General features: G+C 40.9%; 1 protein-coding gene across 4 annotated transcripts in view; it reads right to left on the bottom strand.

Moving 5' to 3' along the window:
* Positions 1 to 17,380, bottom strand: part of LOC149831912 (protein ANTI-SILENCING 1-like) — a 135,222-nt gene that overhangs the window by 27,035 nt on the left and 90,807 nt on the right. For 2 of the 4 annotated variants that reach the window (XM_090014216.1, XM_090014217.1), the window contains exons 7-8: positions 15,377 to 15,455; positions 15,114 to 15,204 (exon numbers count right to left, since the gene is read on the bottom strand). In XM_090014216.1, coding sequence (XP_089870342.1) covers positions 15,114 to 15,204; positions 15,377 to 15,455 — 170 coding nt within the window. Of the gene's footprint in view, positions 1 to 14,900; positions 15,016 to 15,113; positions 15,205 to 15,376; positions 15,456 to 17,380 lie in introns of those variants that run through there. The other 2 variants (XM_090014218.1, XM_090014219.1) reach the window with 2 other exon arrangements.

Genomic DNA, 17,380 nt, shown 5'->3' with positions numbered 1-17,380 from the left:
TTTGGGGCATAGCCCGATATTCTGATTTTGCACTCGACCTGGAAAGCACATTTCGTTTCTTACTTCTCCATGAAATCAAGTTGTCTCCCAAAAACACACAGAATCCTGTGGTAGACTTTCTATCTACTACAGATCCAGCATAGTCAGCATCAGAATAGGCTACTATCTCCAGAGTTCCACCTTTCCTGAACAATAACCCCTTTCCAGGAGAGGATTTTAGATATCTGAGAATCATTATGGCTGCATTCCAGTGTACCTCAGTTGGTTTGTCCATAAACTGGCTAACTTTGCTTACTGCTAAAGCAATATATGGTCTGATCACAGTTACATATAATAACTTCCCTACTAGGGAGCGATAGCTTTTGGTATCAACTGGTTTTGACCCTTCTTCAAACAACTGAACTTTATGGTTCATGGGAATATTTGCTGGTTTAGCTCCCAACATGCCTGTTTCCTTTAATAAGTCAAGAACATACTTCCGTTGAGACAAAACCATCCCTTCACGGCTTCTAGCAACTTCTATACCCAGAAAATACCTGAGTGAACCAAGGTCTTTTGTAACAAAATGTTTTTGAAGATGAGCCTTTGTGGCTTCAATAGCTTTCACATCATCTCTTGTAAGAATGATGTCATCCACATATACCACCATAACAACTATGCCAGAGCTAGTTTTCTTTATAAAAAGTGTATGATCTGCTGCTGGTTTATTAAAGCCAAAGCTTGACATCACGTCAAACAACTTTTGAAACCATGCACGAGGACTTTGTTTCAAGCCATAAATCGCCTTTCTCAATCTGCACACCTTCTGACACTCCCCCTCAACCTCGAATCCTGGAGATTGTTGCATGTAAACGGTCTCAGATAGATCCCCATATAGAAATGCATTTTTCACATCTAATTGACACAAGCTCCAACCATGCTGAACAGCTACTGAGAGAACAAGACGGATGGTACCCATCCGTGCAACAGGAGAAAAAGTTTCAAAGAAGTCAATTCCATATGTCTGAGTATACCCTTTCGCGACTAATCTGGCCTTGTACCTTTCAATAGAACCATCAGATTTGTACTTTATTGTATATACCCATTTACATCCAACAATGTCAGCATCTGTTGGAGAATCAACTAGATCCCAGGTATGCTGAGATACTAAAGCTGTCATTTCTTCTTGCATAGCCAGCTTCCAGCGAGTATCAAGTTTTGCTTGTTGATAGTTCAGAGGAATAGTTTCAGCAGATAAGGCTGAGATAAAAGACTTCATCTGATGTCCAATTCTGGCATGGGAGACAAAATGAGATATGGGATATAAGGTACATTGTCTTGTCCCCTTTCGTAGAGCAATAGGCCTGTTATCATCATCCTGAAGATCACAATTGTCAGTAGAACTTACCTTAGGAGAAGAAGAAGATGAAGGCTCTTGCGGAAGTGGAGCTCTACGCACATATACCAATGGTGGATTATTAAATCTGGAAGAGGATGAAGTTTGGTTCGGTAATGAGGGCACAGATTCCAAAGGAAAATGAGGTATAGGTAATGGAAAAGACTCAGCTGGATCAACCTGTAGCGGGGAACCGGAAATAGAGTAATATGGAGAGGATTCCAGGAAAGATACATCTGCACTGACATACTCTCGGCGAGAAATAGGATCATAACATCGATAGCCCTTTTGATTTTTGGGATAACCGATAAATATGCATTTTGTAGCTTGAGCGGCTAATTTATCACGGTCAGGGCCAAGTTTGTGTACAAAACAAACACATCCAAATATTTTTGGTGATAAAGGAAAAAGTGGAGCATTAGGTTTTAGGATATGTAATGAAATTTGATCACCCACAGAAGACGAAGGCATGCGGTTCATCAGATAGCAAGCAGTGGTAATCGCATCACCCCAGTATAACGCAGGAACATTAGATTGAATCATAATGGTCCTGGCAACATCAAGGAGGTGACGATGTTTTCGCTCAGCCACCCCATTTTGTTGAGATGAATAGGCACAGGAAGTTTGGGGTTGGATGCCATGATCTTGGTAAAATTGTAACAGACCTTTTGATTTAAACTCGAGAACATTATCAGTGCGAACAATCTTGACAATAGATTCAAACTGAGTTTTTATTTCAAGAATTAGGGATTTGATAAGACTTGGAACTTCAGATCGTTCTTTTATTAAAAATACCCATGATAACTTAGAGAAATCATCAATAATAACAAGATAATAACGACACCGAGTCCTAGTAGGAATCTTACTAGGACCCCATACATCTGCATGAAGAAGTTCAAAAACTTTATTACTAGACTGACTCTGACTAGAAGGGAACGAACTTCGATGATGCTTGCCCAACTGACATGCTTCACACTGAAATGATGTGGTGGAAGGAATCTGAGGAAAGACCGACCGAAGCTTTGACAATGGAGGATGACCAAGACGACGATGCCACTGAAGAGGACTGAACGAATGTTCCACTGCAACATGAACAGAACCCATTGGATGATGTAGGTAGTAAATTCCATTTTCTTCATAGCCTCCACCAATCTTCTTCCCCGTCAGCAAATCCTGAAAATGACAACCCATTTGATCAAATATTACTCTACAGTTTTTTTCTTTTATAAGGCAACTAACAAAGAGTAAACTTTGAGGAAAGTTTGGAGCATGAAGAACATTATTCAACTGTAATGAGGAGGATATAGAAATATTTCCCTGACCAACAACCGGGGAGGAGCTCCCATCGGCTAAGGAGACTCCAAGCTGAGCCTTGATATCCTTAAGATCTGAAAAAACACGTGAATTTCCACACAAATGTCTGGAAGCACCAGAGTCAATAACCCACTTACTATCAGTCGGATGAAGATGATTTCCGATTGAATATGCAACACCAGCTACAGGAGGAGTGGAACTCAAAGGTCGAAGAGCTATCAGCTCATCATATTCTGCACGACTAAGGATGATACTACTTTCATTTTCAGCGATATTCTTTTGTACATTTGTTGCCTCGAGAGTAGTCACATTTGCTTTAGGAGTATATGACTTTGATGAAGAAGATGTTGGCCGACTATGCTTATCCCAGCAACGATCTTCTAAATGTCCAGATTTTCCATAGAATGTACATTGAAGCTTTCCTCTGCCTCCCATATCACGTCCACGTCCTCGTCCTCTGATATTCTGAATATTTCCACGCCCATAACTAGATGGGACAACAAGAGCAGATGACTGAGTTACAGGCTGAGACTGTGGCAGAGAGATCGCAAGTCTACTCAGACGATTGTAAGCATCAGCAAGAGTGGGAACATTTGATCCAGTCAACATTTGAACTTTTTCAACAGAAGAATCTAAAGAAAGACCTGTAAGAAAATGAGCAACCATGGTTTGTTCTTGATGATCCTTTTGCTTCGAGCAACAAAGAGGCCTGTGAGCATTAAGTCTTTCAAACACAGCTTTGACAGAAGCATAGTACTGGGCCAAGGTCTGATCTCCCTGTTGCAAATTATATATTTCTTGTTCGACTTGCAGGATACGACTCACATTCGTTTCTTGTGAGTATGTATCACGAAGATTGTCCCACATCAGTTTGGCTGAATTATAGTAGATCAATCCATCTGCAATATGGGGTTCGACACTATTCATGATCCATGACATAACTATGTCATTATCTTCATCCCAAGTAACATATTTTCCCAACTTCTCAGTGGGTTCGCCTTCCAACAAAATGTGTTTTCGACGATGTCCAGATACTGACATCATAAAAGTTCTGGACCATCGGGCATAGTTGGTTTCATTCAACCTAACGGAAGAGCCATACGAGAAGGGGTTGGCAAAAGCCTTATACTCCCCAATCTGTTCCATTTTCGAATCGCATTTCGAATTTTCAGCCATACTGCTCACTAGAACAGCAAGTATTCAAGTAGAATTTTCCACCACTGTAAGGAATCAGCCCTGCTGTTTCCACAAAAGAAAAACAGTCCACAACCAGCAGGTAATCACTCCTGCTGCTTCCACGACAAATGGATAGCTGAAACTAATACAGCACGAAACACAACTCACCCCAGCAGGGAGTTACGACCATTGCTGCACCCAAACACACCACGACCAACAATAATATTCAGTTGCAACACATATGAATACGACAACTGTTGTTCCCCAAACATATAAAGCATAACTGCCAATCAGTCTTCAAAAAACAATTAAATAGATCAATCATATCTCGATCACACGCAGCAAACACAAAAAAAAAATCCAGAATCACGGTAGTCACGCAATCAGCACAGAAAACATGACACTCTCGGCTGGCACGCAGTATCACAAACACTTGCTGCATGGCCAAACAGCAGGAACAACCAACAACTCACGGCTACGACACAGCAGCATAGAAGCCTGCTGCATGACCCAAATAGCAGGAACTAGTCAATCATGGCACGTCAATCACAGCAGGCACGCATCAGCAGGAACTCGTCAATCTCCAGAAAATCACGACAGGAGATAAAAAAACTCCCACGAAAAAAAAAAACAGATAAAAAACTGTTTACAGCTCCAGGAGATCACGACAGATCTGGGTAACATCCATCCTTAGATCTGACGACAGATCTGGGTAACATCCCAGATCTGTTATCAGATCTTCCACACTAGTGCAACAACAAACCTGATTTTTTTTTTCTCGCAGTCTAAATTTTTTTTTTCGTTGGTGAAGATCAGTCCTCTTCGTGATCACGCTCCCGAGATCGCTGGCTCTGATACCATGTAGAAAGGAGCAGCCACCTGTGTAGAGAGAGAGAGAGAGATAGACGAAGAGAGAGAGAGAGAGAGACGACTGCACAAAAAAACTCAATATCGTTAACCTTGATTAGGGCTTCTCTCTATATTAAATAGAGAGAGGCAAAAAGGAAAAATTACATCTAAGTCCTTATAAGAGTAAAATTTCAGAAAACCTCTAATATAAGAGAACTTAACATAAAACCACCTATTCTCAACATGGAGAACAGTTCGAAGCGTTCACGGACCACAAGAGCCTTAAGTACCTCTTCTCTTAGAAAGAGTTGAATATGCGACAACGCCGCTGACTTGAATTTTTGAAAGACTATGATTTTTCCCTCTCTTATGACTCGGGCAAGGCGAACGTGGTTGTTGACGCCCTCACTCGCAAGTCGTCAGGGGTTCTCGCCAGTATGTTATCAGCATGTTGGAAGTTGCTAGAGGACCTTGCTTCCTGGAATCTGTTTTTCTTAGTGCCTGGTCCAATGAGACTATCGAATTTGGTGATTCAGCCTTACCTATTCTCCAGGATCGTTGCCAGCCAAATGGGCGACTCTCGCTTTGAAGAGTTGAGATCGCAAGTTTTGTGTGATGGTTCTTCTTTCCGCATGGAGGAAGGAGACAGTGTCTGGCTTGGGCAGCGCCTTTGGGTCCCAAATGACCCCGCCCTGAGGAGTAAAATTTTAGCTGAAGCCCATAAATCGAGATATACCATCCAACCTGAGAGCACAAAGATGTTAAAAGCCCTGCAGCGGAATTATTGGTGGCACGGTATGAAAAAGGATGTGGCCGAGTTCGTCTCCAGATGCCTCACCTGTCAGCAAGTAAAGATCAAGCACCAGCGGCCAGGAGGAGTGTTGCAGCCCTTGGATATCCCACAATGGAAGTGGGAGGGTATCACCATGGACTTTATAGTTGGCCTTCCTAGGACTTGGCGCAGACATGTCGCAATTTGGGTGATCGTTAATAGACTCACCAAATCAGCGCATTTTCTACCCATTCACCTCGGGCAGTCTCTTGACAACCTGGCTGATCTTTATATCTGCGAGATCGTAAGACTCCACGGCATACCGATTTCTATTGTTTCTGATCGTGATCCGAGGTTCACGTCAAGATTCTGGGGGTAGCTCCAGCAAGCTTTAGGCACCAAGGTGAATGGGATTCTCATCTCAGTTTAGTGGAGTTCGTGTATAATAATAATTTTCATGCTAGTATCGGTATGGCTCCCTATGAAGCCTTACACGAGAGGTTGTGTCGATCGCCAGTGTATTAGGATGAGGTAGGAGAAAGAAGGCAGAAGGACCCTCTTGTGCTTCAGCATTATTCAGAACCGGTGTAGATCATCCGGGATCATCTTTGTTCAACTCAGAGCCGGCAGAAAAGTTACGATGATCGCCGTCACCGAGCGCTCATTTTTCTGGCAAGAGACATGGTGTTCGTCAAGGTTTCTCCGACCAAGGGGGTTTTTCGTTTTGGGAAGACAGGAAAGTTGAGTCCCCGGTTCGGTGGCCCCTTTGAGGTTTTAGATCGCATCGGTGAAGTGGCCTATCGCATATTGTTGCCCCCCGCATTATATGTATCTATGTTGAGGAAGCACGTTCACGATCCTTCCCACATCATTAAGTTCGACGATATTCAGGTTGGCAAGGACATGACTTTCGAGGAAAGACCGATAGAAATCATCGACTGTCGTGATCGAGTGTTGAGATCGAGGACGATACCTTTTGTGAAAATCTGATGGCAACATCATGGAATCAATGAATGCACTTGGGAACCCGAAGCAGATATCAGGGAAAAATACCCATAATTGTACATTGAAAAATAATATTAATGAAAATTTTGCAGACGAAATTTGTTGAAGGGGTTAGGATGTAAAAAACCGTGAAAAAAAATCGCGTGTCATGTCGGACACACCGCGTGTCATGTCGGACACACCGCGTGTCCGACCCGTGTTGGGCACGTCGCATGTCCAACACACCAGACTCGGTGTGCTGGACACCATCCAGATCTGTGTGGATCCGAGAAAGGTCGAGTCCAGATCGGATCACGTTCAACCTGGACTCGGTCTCTAGAACCTTCACCTGAGCCTTTAAAAGGCTTAGGCGAGGGGCAAAAAGCCCTTCACCCCTCTCTCTCTCTCTCCTCACCTGAGCCTTTAAAAGGCTTAGGCGAGGGGCACGCCCCCTGCCCTTGGGGTTTTCCAGCCAAGAAAGGGGGGCAGGCCCCCCCTTTCCCTTTGTTTTGTGGCAGGGGGACGGTGTCCCCCTGCCCTGTATATTTTCTTGCAGGGGGAAGGCCCCCCTGCCCCTTTTTCTTTCTCCGACAAGGGGGACGGGGGCCCCACTGCCCTTCAAGGTTTTTTGACAGGGGATCGATGATCACTTACACTTGCAAGTGTACTGATCCGCGCACCCCTTCTAGGTAGGGGTTTGCATAAAAAGGACAGGAACAATGAACTGTTGAAAAGCAAAGGACTTAACAAAGAAATTAAGACATTTATATATATATATATATATATGTACGTCTTTACTTCCATGACGCGGTTTCGCGATCCTGGTCCTTTGCTTTCGTTCTTTCTTTTCCAGACTTTTAATTTCCTTCCGCCCCGCGCTTTGCCCCCTGGCAATTATTCGCGTATGCTTGTTCATTTACTTTCAGGATGCGGTTTCGCGATCCTTGTAATCACCACAAATTTTTAGGCATTTATTTAAAAATATTATAATACAAAATTTCATAACATTGTGATTTGGGCCTAAGATCCAAGTCTCGGATCCGAGACCCATAAAAGGGTCTTTACGAATAAATTTATCTCGTATAATCTTATATGTATATATAAGTGCAATAATTCAAATTAATTAAATAATTCAAGGGATAACTATTTAAGATGGTGTGTAGATGGGTCCGGGATCCACCTTCCGGATCTATATACCCATATATATAAAATCATAATAAAATAAGGAAAACAGTAAATAGTTTCAGACGAATCCACTCTTATAACCAGCCCGGATCCAAATTAGGATTTGGATCCTGAGTAGCAGAGTTCGGACCCGATACCTGAATCCGTAAATAACCCACAAAATGGGGGTTAAAATATACGTATAATGTTAATTTTAAATTAAATAAATAGTTAATATTATTTATAAGATAAAAAGAAAATAAAAAAATAATTCTGGTACAAAGGGTCGGATCCACAATTGGACCCACAAGGATCCAACTGAGGATCTGTCTTTCACGAGCGACCCGGATCCACGCTAAAGGTGGATCTAGCGGCATCGTGGATCGCGGGTCGGGCGAGGGGCTCGGACCCGGGCCCAACATTTTTTTTAAAAGGGGGCCCGATTACAAGAATCGTGCCTAGAGGGCGCAAGAAGGGAAGGGGGGGGAGGTTACGGAAGTCGTAACCGACTCCCAATTTTCTCGAAAGAGAGGGGGGGGGGGGCTTCGGCTCGTTAAAGAAGAGATGGAGGGGGAGTCTCGCTCTCTCTCCTCTCATCTCTTCCTCCCACTTTGTCTCTCTCTCCCTCTCTGTCAATGTGCGCACGCCAGAGAAAGAGGCTCCATCGTCAGCAAGTTCCAGCTACCTGCTGCCATCGAAGGCCACGACGAGCACCCTCCCCCACGGCAGTGGAGAGGAGTGACACCAGCCTGCATCCTCCCACCATGCAGCCTCCGATCGCCAAAAAATCATTGAAAAAGGTACGATGCTTCTAACGATTTTGGCCGAGGGATCGAAGATGGGTCTCAATCTCGTGTGATTCTTTGAGAGGAGGGGTTCATGGTGCCGGAAATCGAAACTCTGAAAGAAGGATAGGGATGGGGTTTTCTGATTTTGAGTATCGAGTATCGCCAAGAATTGGGGGTTTCCGACTCTTAGTGTCGGTTAACCCCAGATTTGGGGATTTTCGACTCTGGCCCTCGAAATCGGGAGGTCTCTGACGGTAGTATCGGGTAAACCCAGTTTGAGTTCTGATTATTGTGGTTGAATAACCAGATTGGGGTTTTTCGATTTCTGTTGTTGAATAACCCAGATTGGATTTCAGATTCTTGATGTTGAGTAATCCCAGATTGGAAGTTTCTGGTTCTTGGAGTCGATAAACTCAGGTTTGGGGGTTTTCTTTATAGAATTGGTGGGCCGATAATGATTGTTTCATTCGGAAAAATCAAAGCATACATGTGTTAATATATGTTGGCTGATTGCATCTATTTTGAAAAAAAAATGGTGGATTTCAGGTTTTCCTAACAGAAGGGTTTTGTTCATGTTATATATATATATATATATATATATATATATATATATATATATATATATATATATATATATATATATATATATATAGGAAGGGGGTATCTCAATAAGGTCGAACTTGTGGTTCTTGTGAAATCAGTCACGATTTATTTACCTGTGTATTTAAGGCATATTTTCTTACTGTCTCCTTACATTCGATCTGTTAAAGGACTGAATCTGTCCTTTCCTTGTGAATATGCCTCTCGGTGTAAACTTTAAGTAGCTATGTTATGATCTGACATGCCTTGCATTGGTTGATGTTCCGAAAACCAAGATTTTACTTTCTGTTAATCGAATTTCAGAATGTAAGAATAAATGACAAGTAAATCCAGTACAGTTAGACAATGAAATTAAACCAGAATGCTTTACCTGTCATACCTAGTTGTGAACCAGTTCATCTGAAATCAACATTTGTGGCTGTTGAACCAAGTTTTAAATGGATATTTCATTGTATTATGTATAATTCTAGTGAAAATTCTCGTTATTCAATATTAGATGCATGATTTGACTAAGGTATATTCATTTGGTTATCATATGAATAGCTGATGGGGTTATATGCTTTTTAATATATTGTTCAATATGTGGTGGCATTGAGAGTATTACTGGTTGGGCTGGATTTGTTTATTAAGACAAAAAGAAAAATATATATAATGTATAATTCCTTCTTACCTCCTGCAGTGATATGATGTTCAGTTTGACAGGAAGAGTGAGAGTTTTAAATGGATGCAGATTTGATTGGAAATGAGCAATGTTATGATTATACATGTAAAATGGGTAGTCATGCTTCTACTAGATTATTGATGTCTCATTTAACATAAAGTATGCGAAATTGAGGGGTTTATTCGCATGCACACACGCTCGCAGGAGAAATCTATTGGTGGATACATGTATGTGATGGAGGTAGCACATGTAATAAGAATGCATATGATTGAAAAATGTCATGCATATGGTTGGGTTATGTTCGCATAAGTGCACATGCTTTTGGCACTATTAGCCTAGTGTTATGAATAAACACTACTTGGTTTTATTATGTGATGCACCGATGGTTTAATTGGACCATCATCGGCCTGAAGAGCCGTGGGTTTGGTTTCTTTTCACATATGTTTTTGACTGCATCACTTAAACCACATAAGTTAGTATGGCACACTACTACACTATTCTAGTTATCCTCACGGGCTGGAGTTCTGTAAGGGTTCCCGCAAGGGAGGATGCGGGTTTTCACTTTATTTTTGCATATGGTGTAATATATGTTCTAGGATCTTCCATCTGAAGAATGAAGATCTTAGAAATACGGTCTTGGGGAGACTGTGAGGATACAAAAACTCCGTGTGTTGTAATTTTGTCCCCTTAACCCGATATTGAGGTTCCTTCTCTTGACCACGGTTTTAGAAAGAGTCTGCCACTTTACCTGGAGGTGGTGTGTATGACACAACTATGATTGTTTTGGTACCAAAGAAGTGGCACTTGTGGGCGTGAGGTGTCCCTTGTGTCCCCGACATTAGATGTGAAGGTCTAATGTTCCGAAGGTGATTCGGTCGAGGGCTAAGTTGAAACCCAGTAATAAAATATAAAACCTACTTAACCTCGGAGATTGTATTTGTTTAATGTATCTGCGGGCAACGGTAATTAAAAAGAGAAACTTAAAGTTGTGTGCATTTAATAGAGCATGCATATGCAAAGAAAAAAGAAAAAAGAAAACTTAAAAAGTAAGATAATAAAAAGACTCATGCATTGAAAAGAAATCATGTATTTTCCGGTTATGAACTAGATCAATGCATATTTGAATTGTTCTTTATATCATGACATGATATGATGGTGGTATGTAATTTACTTCCTGAAAGTATGCTGCAAGGTTTGGTTATTGAGTTCTTGACTGTCACAGGGATTCGGCTAGCAGGGTGTCGCACTCGCGTCGACGCGACTCGATGCGGGTGCGGCACCGGTGCGGTCAACCCGATCCTGGGTGCGTTGACCGCACCCAGGGTCATTTCAGTCCATTTTTGTTTGGATTTTTTTTTAAAAAAAATTTGCCCTACGAAATGGGCTGCATAATTTTAGAAAAAAAATCTGGACAATTGTGCTGCTCTTGCTTTATAAAGGGGCACTTGTGTCCACAACATCTGACGAGCTTTGTTGGCATCCCATGTTATTTCTGCCTCCAAACAATTAATTCACAACGTTGGAAAACATACTGTTAACTTGGAAATGATGATCCATCTTCCTCAAAAATTAAAACCAAAATTCAAAAGCCTTTTGAAGTCTTTATGCTTCAACCAACGAGATCCTTTTTCGTCAAGGATTTTCTCTCCATAATAAATGATAATGGTGGTGGTAGAGCCTTGGTGGCTATTAGTATTCACTTTTCTCCTGACGAGATGGGTGCTCTAGTCGTAGCCTTGTGTAGACCTCTCTTTTCCACATGTCAAATCCAATAAATTTCTTTTAGCTGTCATCTGTGTGCAACTGTATATAAAATAAAATTTAAAGAACCTTAGGCAGTGGCGTGGCAGTGGCGACGTAGGCCTCGTGAAGACGCTCTCTCCAACAAACCACGTCAAACCTTTCGCTTATATTTTTTTTCGTGAAGACCCGGGAGTTTCAGACATGATTGAATCATGACAGTCAGCAGAACGCAGCAGGCTGGGTCGATCAGATTGCCAATCCTTTTGGTTCATCAATTTTGTCACGTTAAGCTAAAGTACACAACAAGCAGAATGTGGGTAACAAACAAAAAAATTACTTTGACTTGTTTCAATCGTGCAAAGGCACTGGTTTCAAAACACACATAAATGGCCTCGCATGCGCCTTCACAGGTAAGATGCTTGTTTGAGTCTCATGGACCAGAGCAAGAAGAATGAGGTGACGGTTAAGAAACCCATGTCGCGCTTGATTCGACCTAGCTTCGCCAAGAAAGAGGACGAAGGGTACAAACTCTGATGGACAGGTCATTAATCGCTATGTACGAGCAAAAGACTCGGCTTCCACAGTCATCGGAGGTTAGGAGAAAGGGGCTGCAATAGATAGCCTAACACTTCTGCAGAAGTTGGATGCATCCCTACTGGGCCTTTGGGGGCTTGCTCTCTCGACCACCGGTCGTCCCCTTAGGATAGGATTCAGTCAGTCAACTGAGGTATCTTAAAATACATAGAATAATAAACCCTCGGATTGGTCTCGGCTGTTTCGGCTCGTGTGCCATGTACGTACCCGCATGGCCGGTTAACAAGTGATAACTAAATTAAACATGCTCATCATTCTGTAGTTTTTGCGTACTTGTTGTATCACGTGCTAAGCATACTAGTGAGTTTCTTGTGCATAATACTTTGACTACTCACTGTTGATTTTGTAGTATGCTTAACTGCTTTAGCTGCTAGTTGTTCTTATTCTTTTTGCACTCCTACTAGTTTTTCACGCGACTGACCCGTTTTATGGGCAGATGACAAGTAGCGGCGGCAGGCAATCAATGGTGCATGCGACGTGGCTCGAGGTTGTACTCTTCTTTCCAGATTTCTGGCCGTTGTTCCATGGTTTTGAGTTTTTGGTTTTTGCTTTAATAGGGGTTGGGCCTCCTGTTTTTCATTGTCACTTTTGGTTTGTCGAGCTAACGTGCCTTGGATTTGACAAACTTGATTCTTAAAATAGAAAGATACTTTTGAAAGGCTTTCAAAAGTTCAAGTTTTAAGAGAATTCTTTCAGAAAAACTTTACTCTTCAAGTTGAGAAATTTTGGGGCGTTACAACACATACCTCCACTTCATTGAAATCATCCACTCCCATGTCCATTTCTTGACCTCATGTTTGAGAAGGCAACACACAGATCACTTTCGAAGAAGATTAAGCACCATGATTTTTCAAGTCAGGCCATATTCATCAAATATATCCTTCTAATACACAGACCTTGATGTCAACAGCTAGCAACACCTTCTTCCATGTTATCAACCAGCTAAAGGGGCAACACCAAAACCCATATTTCATCTCAAAGTAGCAGCTAAGATTGGGAATGCCTGCCAGGTTAGGACCAGAAAATTCGGAACTAACCACCACCTTCATTAGGACTGCTAGTCCATCACAAGCCACATTAAAAAGTAAAGGAGATAAAAGGGCATCCATGCCTCGATCCTCTATAAATCAAGAAATACTTGCCACATGAACCATCTATACTGATTAAGAGTGATGGAGTCATATGATCTCCTTGACCCACACTATTCATTTCTCACCAAAAACCATCTCTTCCATGCAAACAAAGAAACTCCAGCTAATTAAATAAATGTTTTCCCTAACTCCACCTTTACGACAACAATGGAATAGATCGACTCATTGGTGACAATTCCATAATTTTAAATCTATTTTCCCAAGATAAATGTACATTAAATAGGAGATATCAGACCCTTCCTGTGAGACTCATTCTCCTACCTTGCATTTAGCTAATGTCTTGTGTGCATTGTTAAGAATGAGAACGGTCTAAATCAGTTACTTCAGCTCCCAAATCCTTAGGGGTCAAAGTACAGGATGATCTAAGTTCCTTCAGCGGACTTACATTCTGGTAGAATTCCTCTATAAAAAAAAGGATATCTGCCTTGAAAAAGCTTCAGAACCACTTATAGAAATCAACTGGATAACCATCCAACTCTACAGCCTATTCATTTGCCAGCACCAAATAACCCTCTCAATTTCTTCCATAAATTCAGTTTAAAAATCAGACATTTTATGCATCTGAGAACTGAGAAAATCTCCTCCACATTGTGTCCACCCCCAAATCATATTCAAACATTTATAAAAAGAAGTTGGTGGCCTCTGAGGTAGTATCGTCACCATTCTATTACAAGCAGGCCACTGTAACGGAACACAGTTAATTCTGCTCCTCCACAATGTCATTAGATGGAACTATTTATTATTCTAGTTCCTCGACTTCAACATATTCATTCAAGATCGCTTCCTCCACTTGATTTCTTCTGTAATCCTCCATTCCATTACTTTTCCACAAGTCATTTGATATTCATTTTCACACTTTCAGATCAGGCTGACCCGCAAATGGAGAAGGAAGACAAAATACTGAGTGGGTCAGTGATATTTTAGTTAAAAGATCAGTGAGTTTTCATTTCTATACTTTGGATTTCAAATAATTTATTGGACAAGAAGGGAAGGACTCTGACTCAGTCAGGTTCCAAGGCTGAGTGTCAATTGATAGCTGCAGTTTTCGCTACAACTTGAGGAAGACATCTAGTTACCAGTTTATATCAGAAGTTCACAAGTCCATGACATGTCATATATCATGAAAATAATGAACTATGATAAGATATTGTTTAATCCATTGCAACACAAAAAGACCGAATAAATATATTCAGATTGATCATCATTTTATTCAACAAAAGATAGAGAACCAAGAAATCACCTCCAGACTTGTTGGCAATGAATGCCGAGTGGCAGAGTGGTCTAAAGAAACCTGTGCATCGCCATTATGCTCATTTGAAGGTCCATATTAGGAGATGAAGATACATGCCCAGTGGTATTTATGTAATTTACTATAATTTTATTGCATTTCAAGTGAATGTATAATATCATTTTGAATGCAAGGCATTTGAATAATTTACCTTACCCTGATCTTTTAAAAAAATATGGTGCACTGTCCAACTATATAAAACAGACACAAACATCCCTCTTGCAGCCTAGAATCCTTTTCTCCTATTCTCTCTTCCATTGCATGCTTTGATATAATCTCATAGTTTCGGCAACTGTTCCCAACCTCACTTTAATGAACATGAGCATAAGAAGCAAGCTAATTCACAACCTGTGCATAGAACATTTATAATATCTGGTCTAAAATAATAAAATATTTAATAGAAGTTTAATATGCAACACCACAATTTATTTAGAGAGCAAACAAAATTTGCAAAGACATTTCCATCCAAATCACCATCATCTTTCACTGCATAACTTCATAAATATGGTTCAAACAAGTCCTAGCAAACATTTGAACATAATTGAATTGGTCCCACCTGAATCAATGTTACCATTTATGAATCAAAGAATTGAATATATTATGCATAGGCACCAAATCTGCATAAAAAATTAATGCATAACCCAAGCAGAATACCTTCCATTTGGTAACATTAAGCATCCTTCATTCAGTTTTTTAACAACTAGATCTGCAGCTTCTCTTGTTTTAAAGATACCACATGCTTGACCTATGACATAAATAACACATCACAGTCAAATAAGACATCAGATCTTACATGTCATGGTGGCTAGGCTACATAAAACCAGTAAACATGAAAAAAAATTGCTCTGTTCCACAAAATCATAAACCAAGAGAACTACTGAATGAATGGAACACATGGATGTCCTTCAAAACTTTACCACAATGTGGACTGGACAGTGAAGTGCGTAGTAAAACTTTTGCTGTGCAATTTTCTTGAAAACTATGCCATATTATATCCTGGAATTAAAAAAACAATAGATGTAATTCAGCTAAGTCAATGTCACCAGACATTTGAAAAATAATAGAAGAAAAGGCCAAACAAAGGGACAAAAATAGACTAGCAAGTTAGCAACAGCTAAACAATAATACCAAACCATCATCACCACCTTCATGTCTTTTCCTATCTATAGAGGGTTTGATATGAAATTCTCATTCCACAACAAATGCAGTTTAAAACTACAACATGAAAAACCATTCTTTCATCTTTTTATTTATTGTTGCTATACAAAATCCCAATAGCTAACATTGTTGCTATAAAGAAAAAAAAGGAAGCAGCTGGTGGATAACATTTAAATATTTCCATAAATCTGATCTGTGCAGCCAATATTAAGGAAACATCAGCATAACCATGAACCTGGCAGCAACTTTGAATTGAAATGGGCAATGAGCATTATGTACTCTTTCTAGTTGACTGTACACACACACACACAAACAAGCGTAACCATGAACCTGGCAGCAACTTCCAATTGAAATGGACAATGAGCAGTACGTACTCTTTCTACTTGACAGTACACACCAGAGTTGTCAATTGAGTAGGCGAGAGCAAGAAGCAATTCGGAAAGCAGAAGCAAAAAGCGAGGCACTTCTAAAATTTTAGGAAGCAGAAAGCATAAGACGACTTAGAAGCGAACCGGAAATCGTCTCGAAAGCGAGAAGGGAAGTGAACAAGAAGCGAACCGGAAGCGAAGAGGAAATAAAGAGGGAAGCGACATAAGATTTGAGTAGGAAGGGAATAGGAATCAAGTTTTCCTGATATTAGGCAAAAAACAAAATTGTTAAAGGCTTCAAGAAAATGTACCGCGGTGTATGTTGTTTGCTGATGATATTGTTTTGATTGATGAGTCTAGAGCTGGGGTTAATGCTAAGTTAGAATTATGGAGACAGACATTGGAAGCTAGAGGTTTTAAGTTGAGTAAGAGTAAGACTGAATATATGGAATGTCAGTTTAGTAAGCAACGAAGTAGTGATGGGAGTGTAGTGAAGCTTGGTGAGCAAGATATACCGGTGAATGATTATTTCAAATATTTGGGATCCATCATTCAAAAGTATGGAGAAATTGATGGAGATGTAAATCATAGGATAAAGGTTGGGTGGATGAAATGGAAAAGTGCTACTGGAGTGCTGTGCGATCGTAGAATGCCATTGCGGTTGAAGGGAAAGTTTTATAGGACGACTATTAGACCCGCTTTACTATATGGTACGGAATGTTGGGCTGCCAAGAGACATCATATTCAAAAAATGAGTGTAGCTGAGATGCGGATGCTTAGATGGATGTGTGGAAATACAATAAAAGATAAGATTCGGAACGAAGAAATACGTAAGAAGGTAGGTGTTGCACCCATTGAAAATAAGATGCGAGAGAATCGTTTACGGTGGTTTGGACATATTCGGCGAAGGCCTAATGATGCTCCAGTTAGAAGGTTGGAGAAATGGGAAAATATATTAGTTAAAAGAGGTCGGGGTAGGCCTAGGAAGACTAGGATGGAGATGATAGGAAAGGATATGAATGCTTTGAACCTCACCAAGGACATGGCGTTGGATAGAAATGATTGGAGGAAAAGGATTCATGTGGAAGACCCAAAATGAATTTCTTTTTTGGTTCATATCGCTGACCCCAATTGTTTTGGGATGAAGGCGTAGTTGTTGTTGTTGTTGTTGTTGTTAAAGGCTCCAAGCCCCCAAAAAAGAAAACTTATTTCCTGATATTGGGAAGCGAGTGGGAAGCGATCGGGAAGCGAGTGGGAAGCGATCGGGAAGCGAGTGGGAAGCAATCGAGAAGCGGTCGGGAAGCGAAATGGGAAGTGTGCTTCCTAATTAAAAATGATGCTTCCCCGCACATTTCGGAAATGTCGTGTTTCGCGCTTCTAGTAACCCTGCTACAC

This window comes from Nuphar pumila, chromosome 7 (assembly GCF_984573655.1).
Source record: "Nuphar pumila chromosome 7, dmNupPumi1.hap1.1, whole genome shotgun sequence".
NCBI classification, from domain to species: Eukaryota; Viridiplantae; Streptophyta; class Magnoliopsida; order Nymphaeales; family Nymphaeaceae; genus Nuphar; species Nuphar pumila.
The sequence above is the reverse complement of the archived record's forward strand: the minus strand, read 5'-3'. Positions and strand labels throughout refer to the sequence as shown.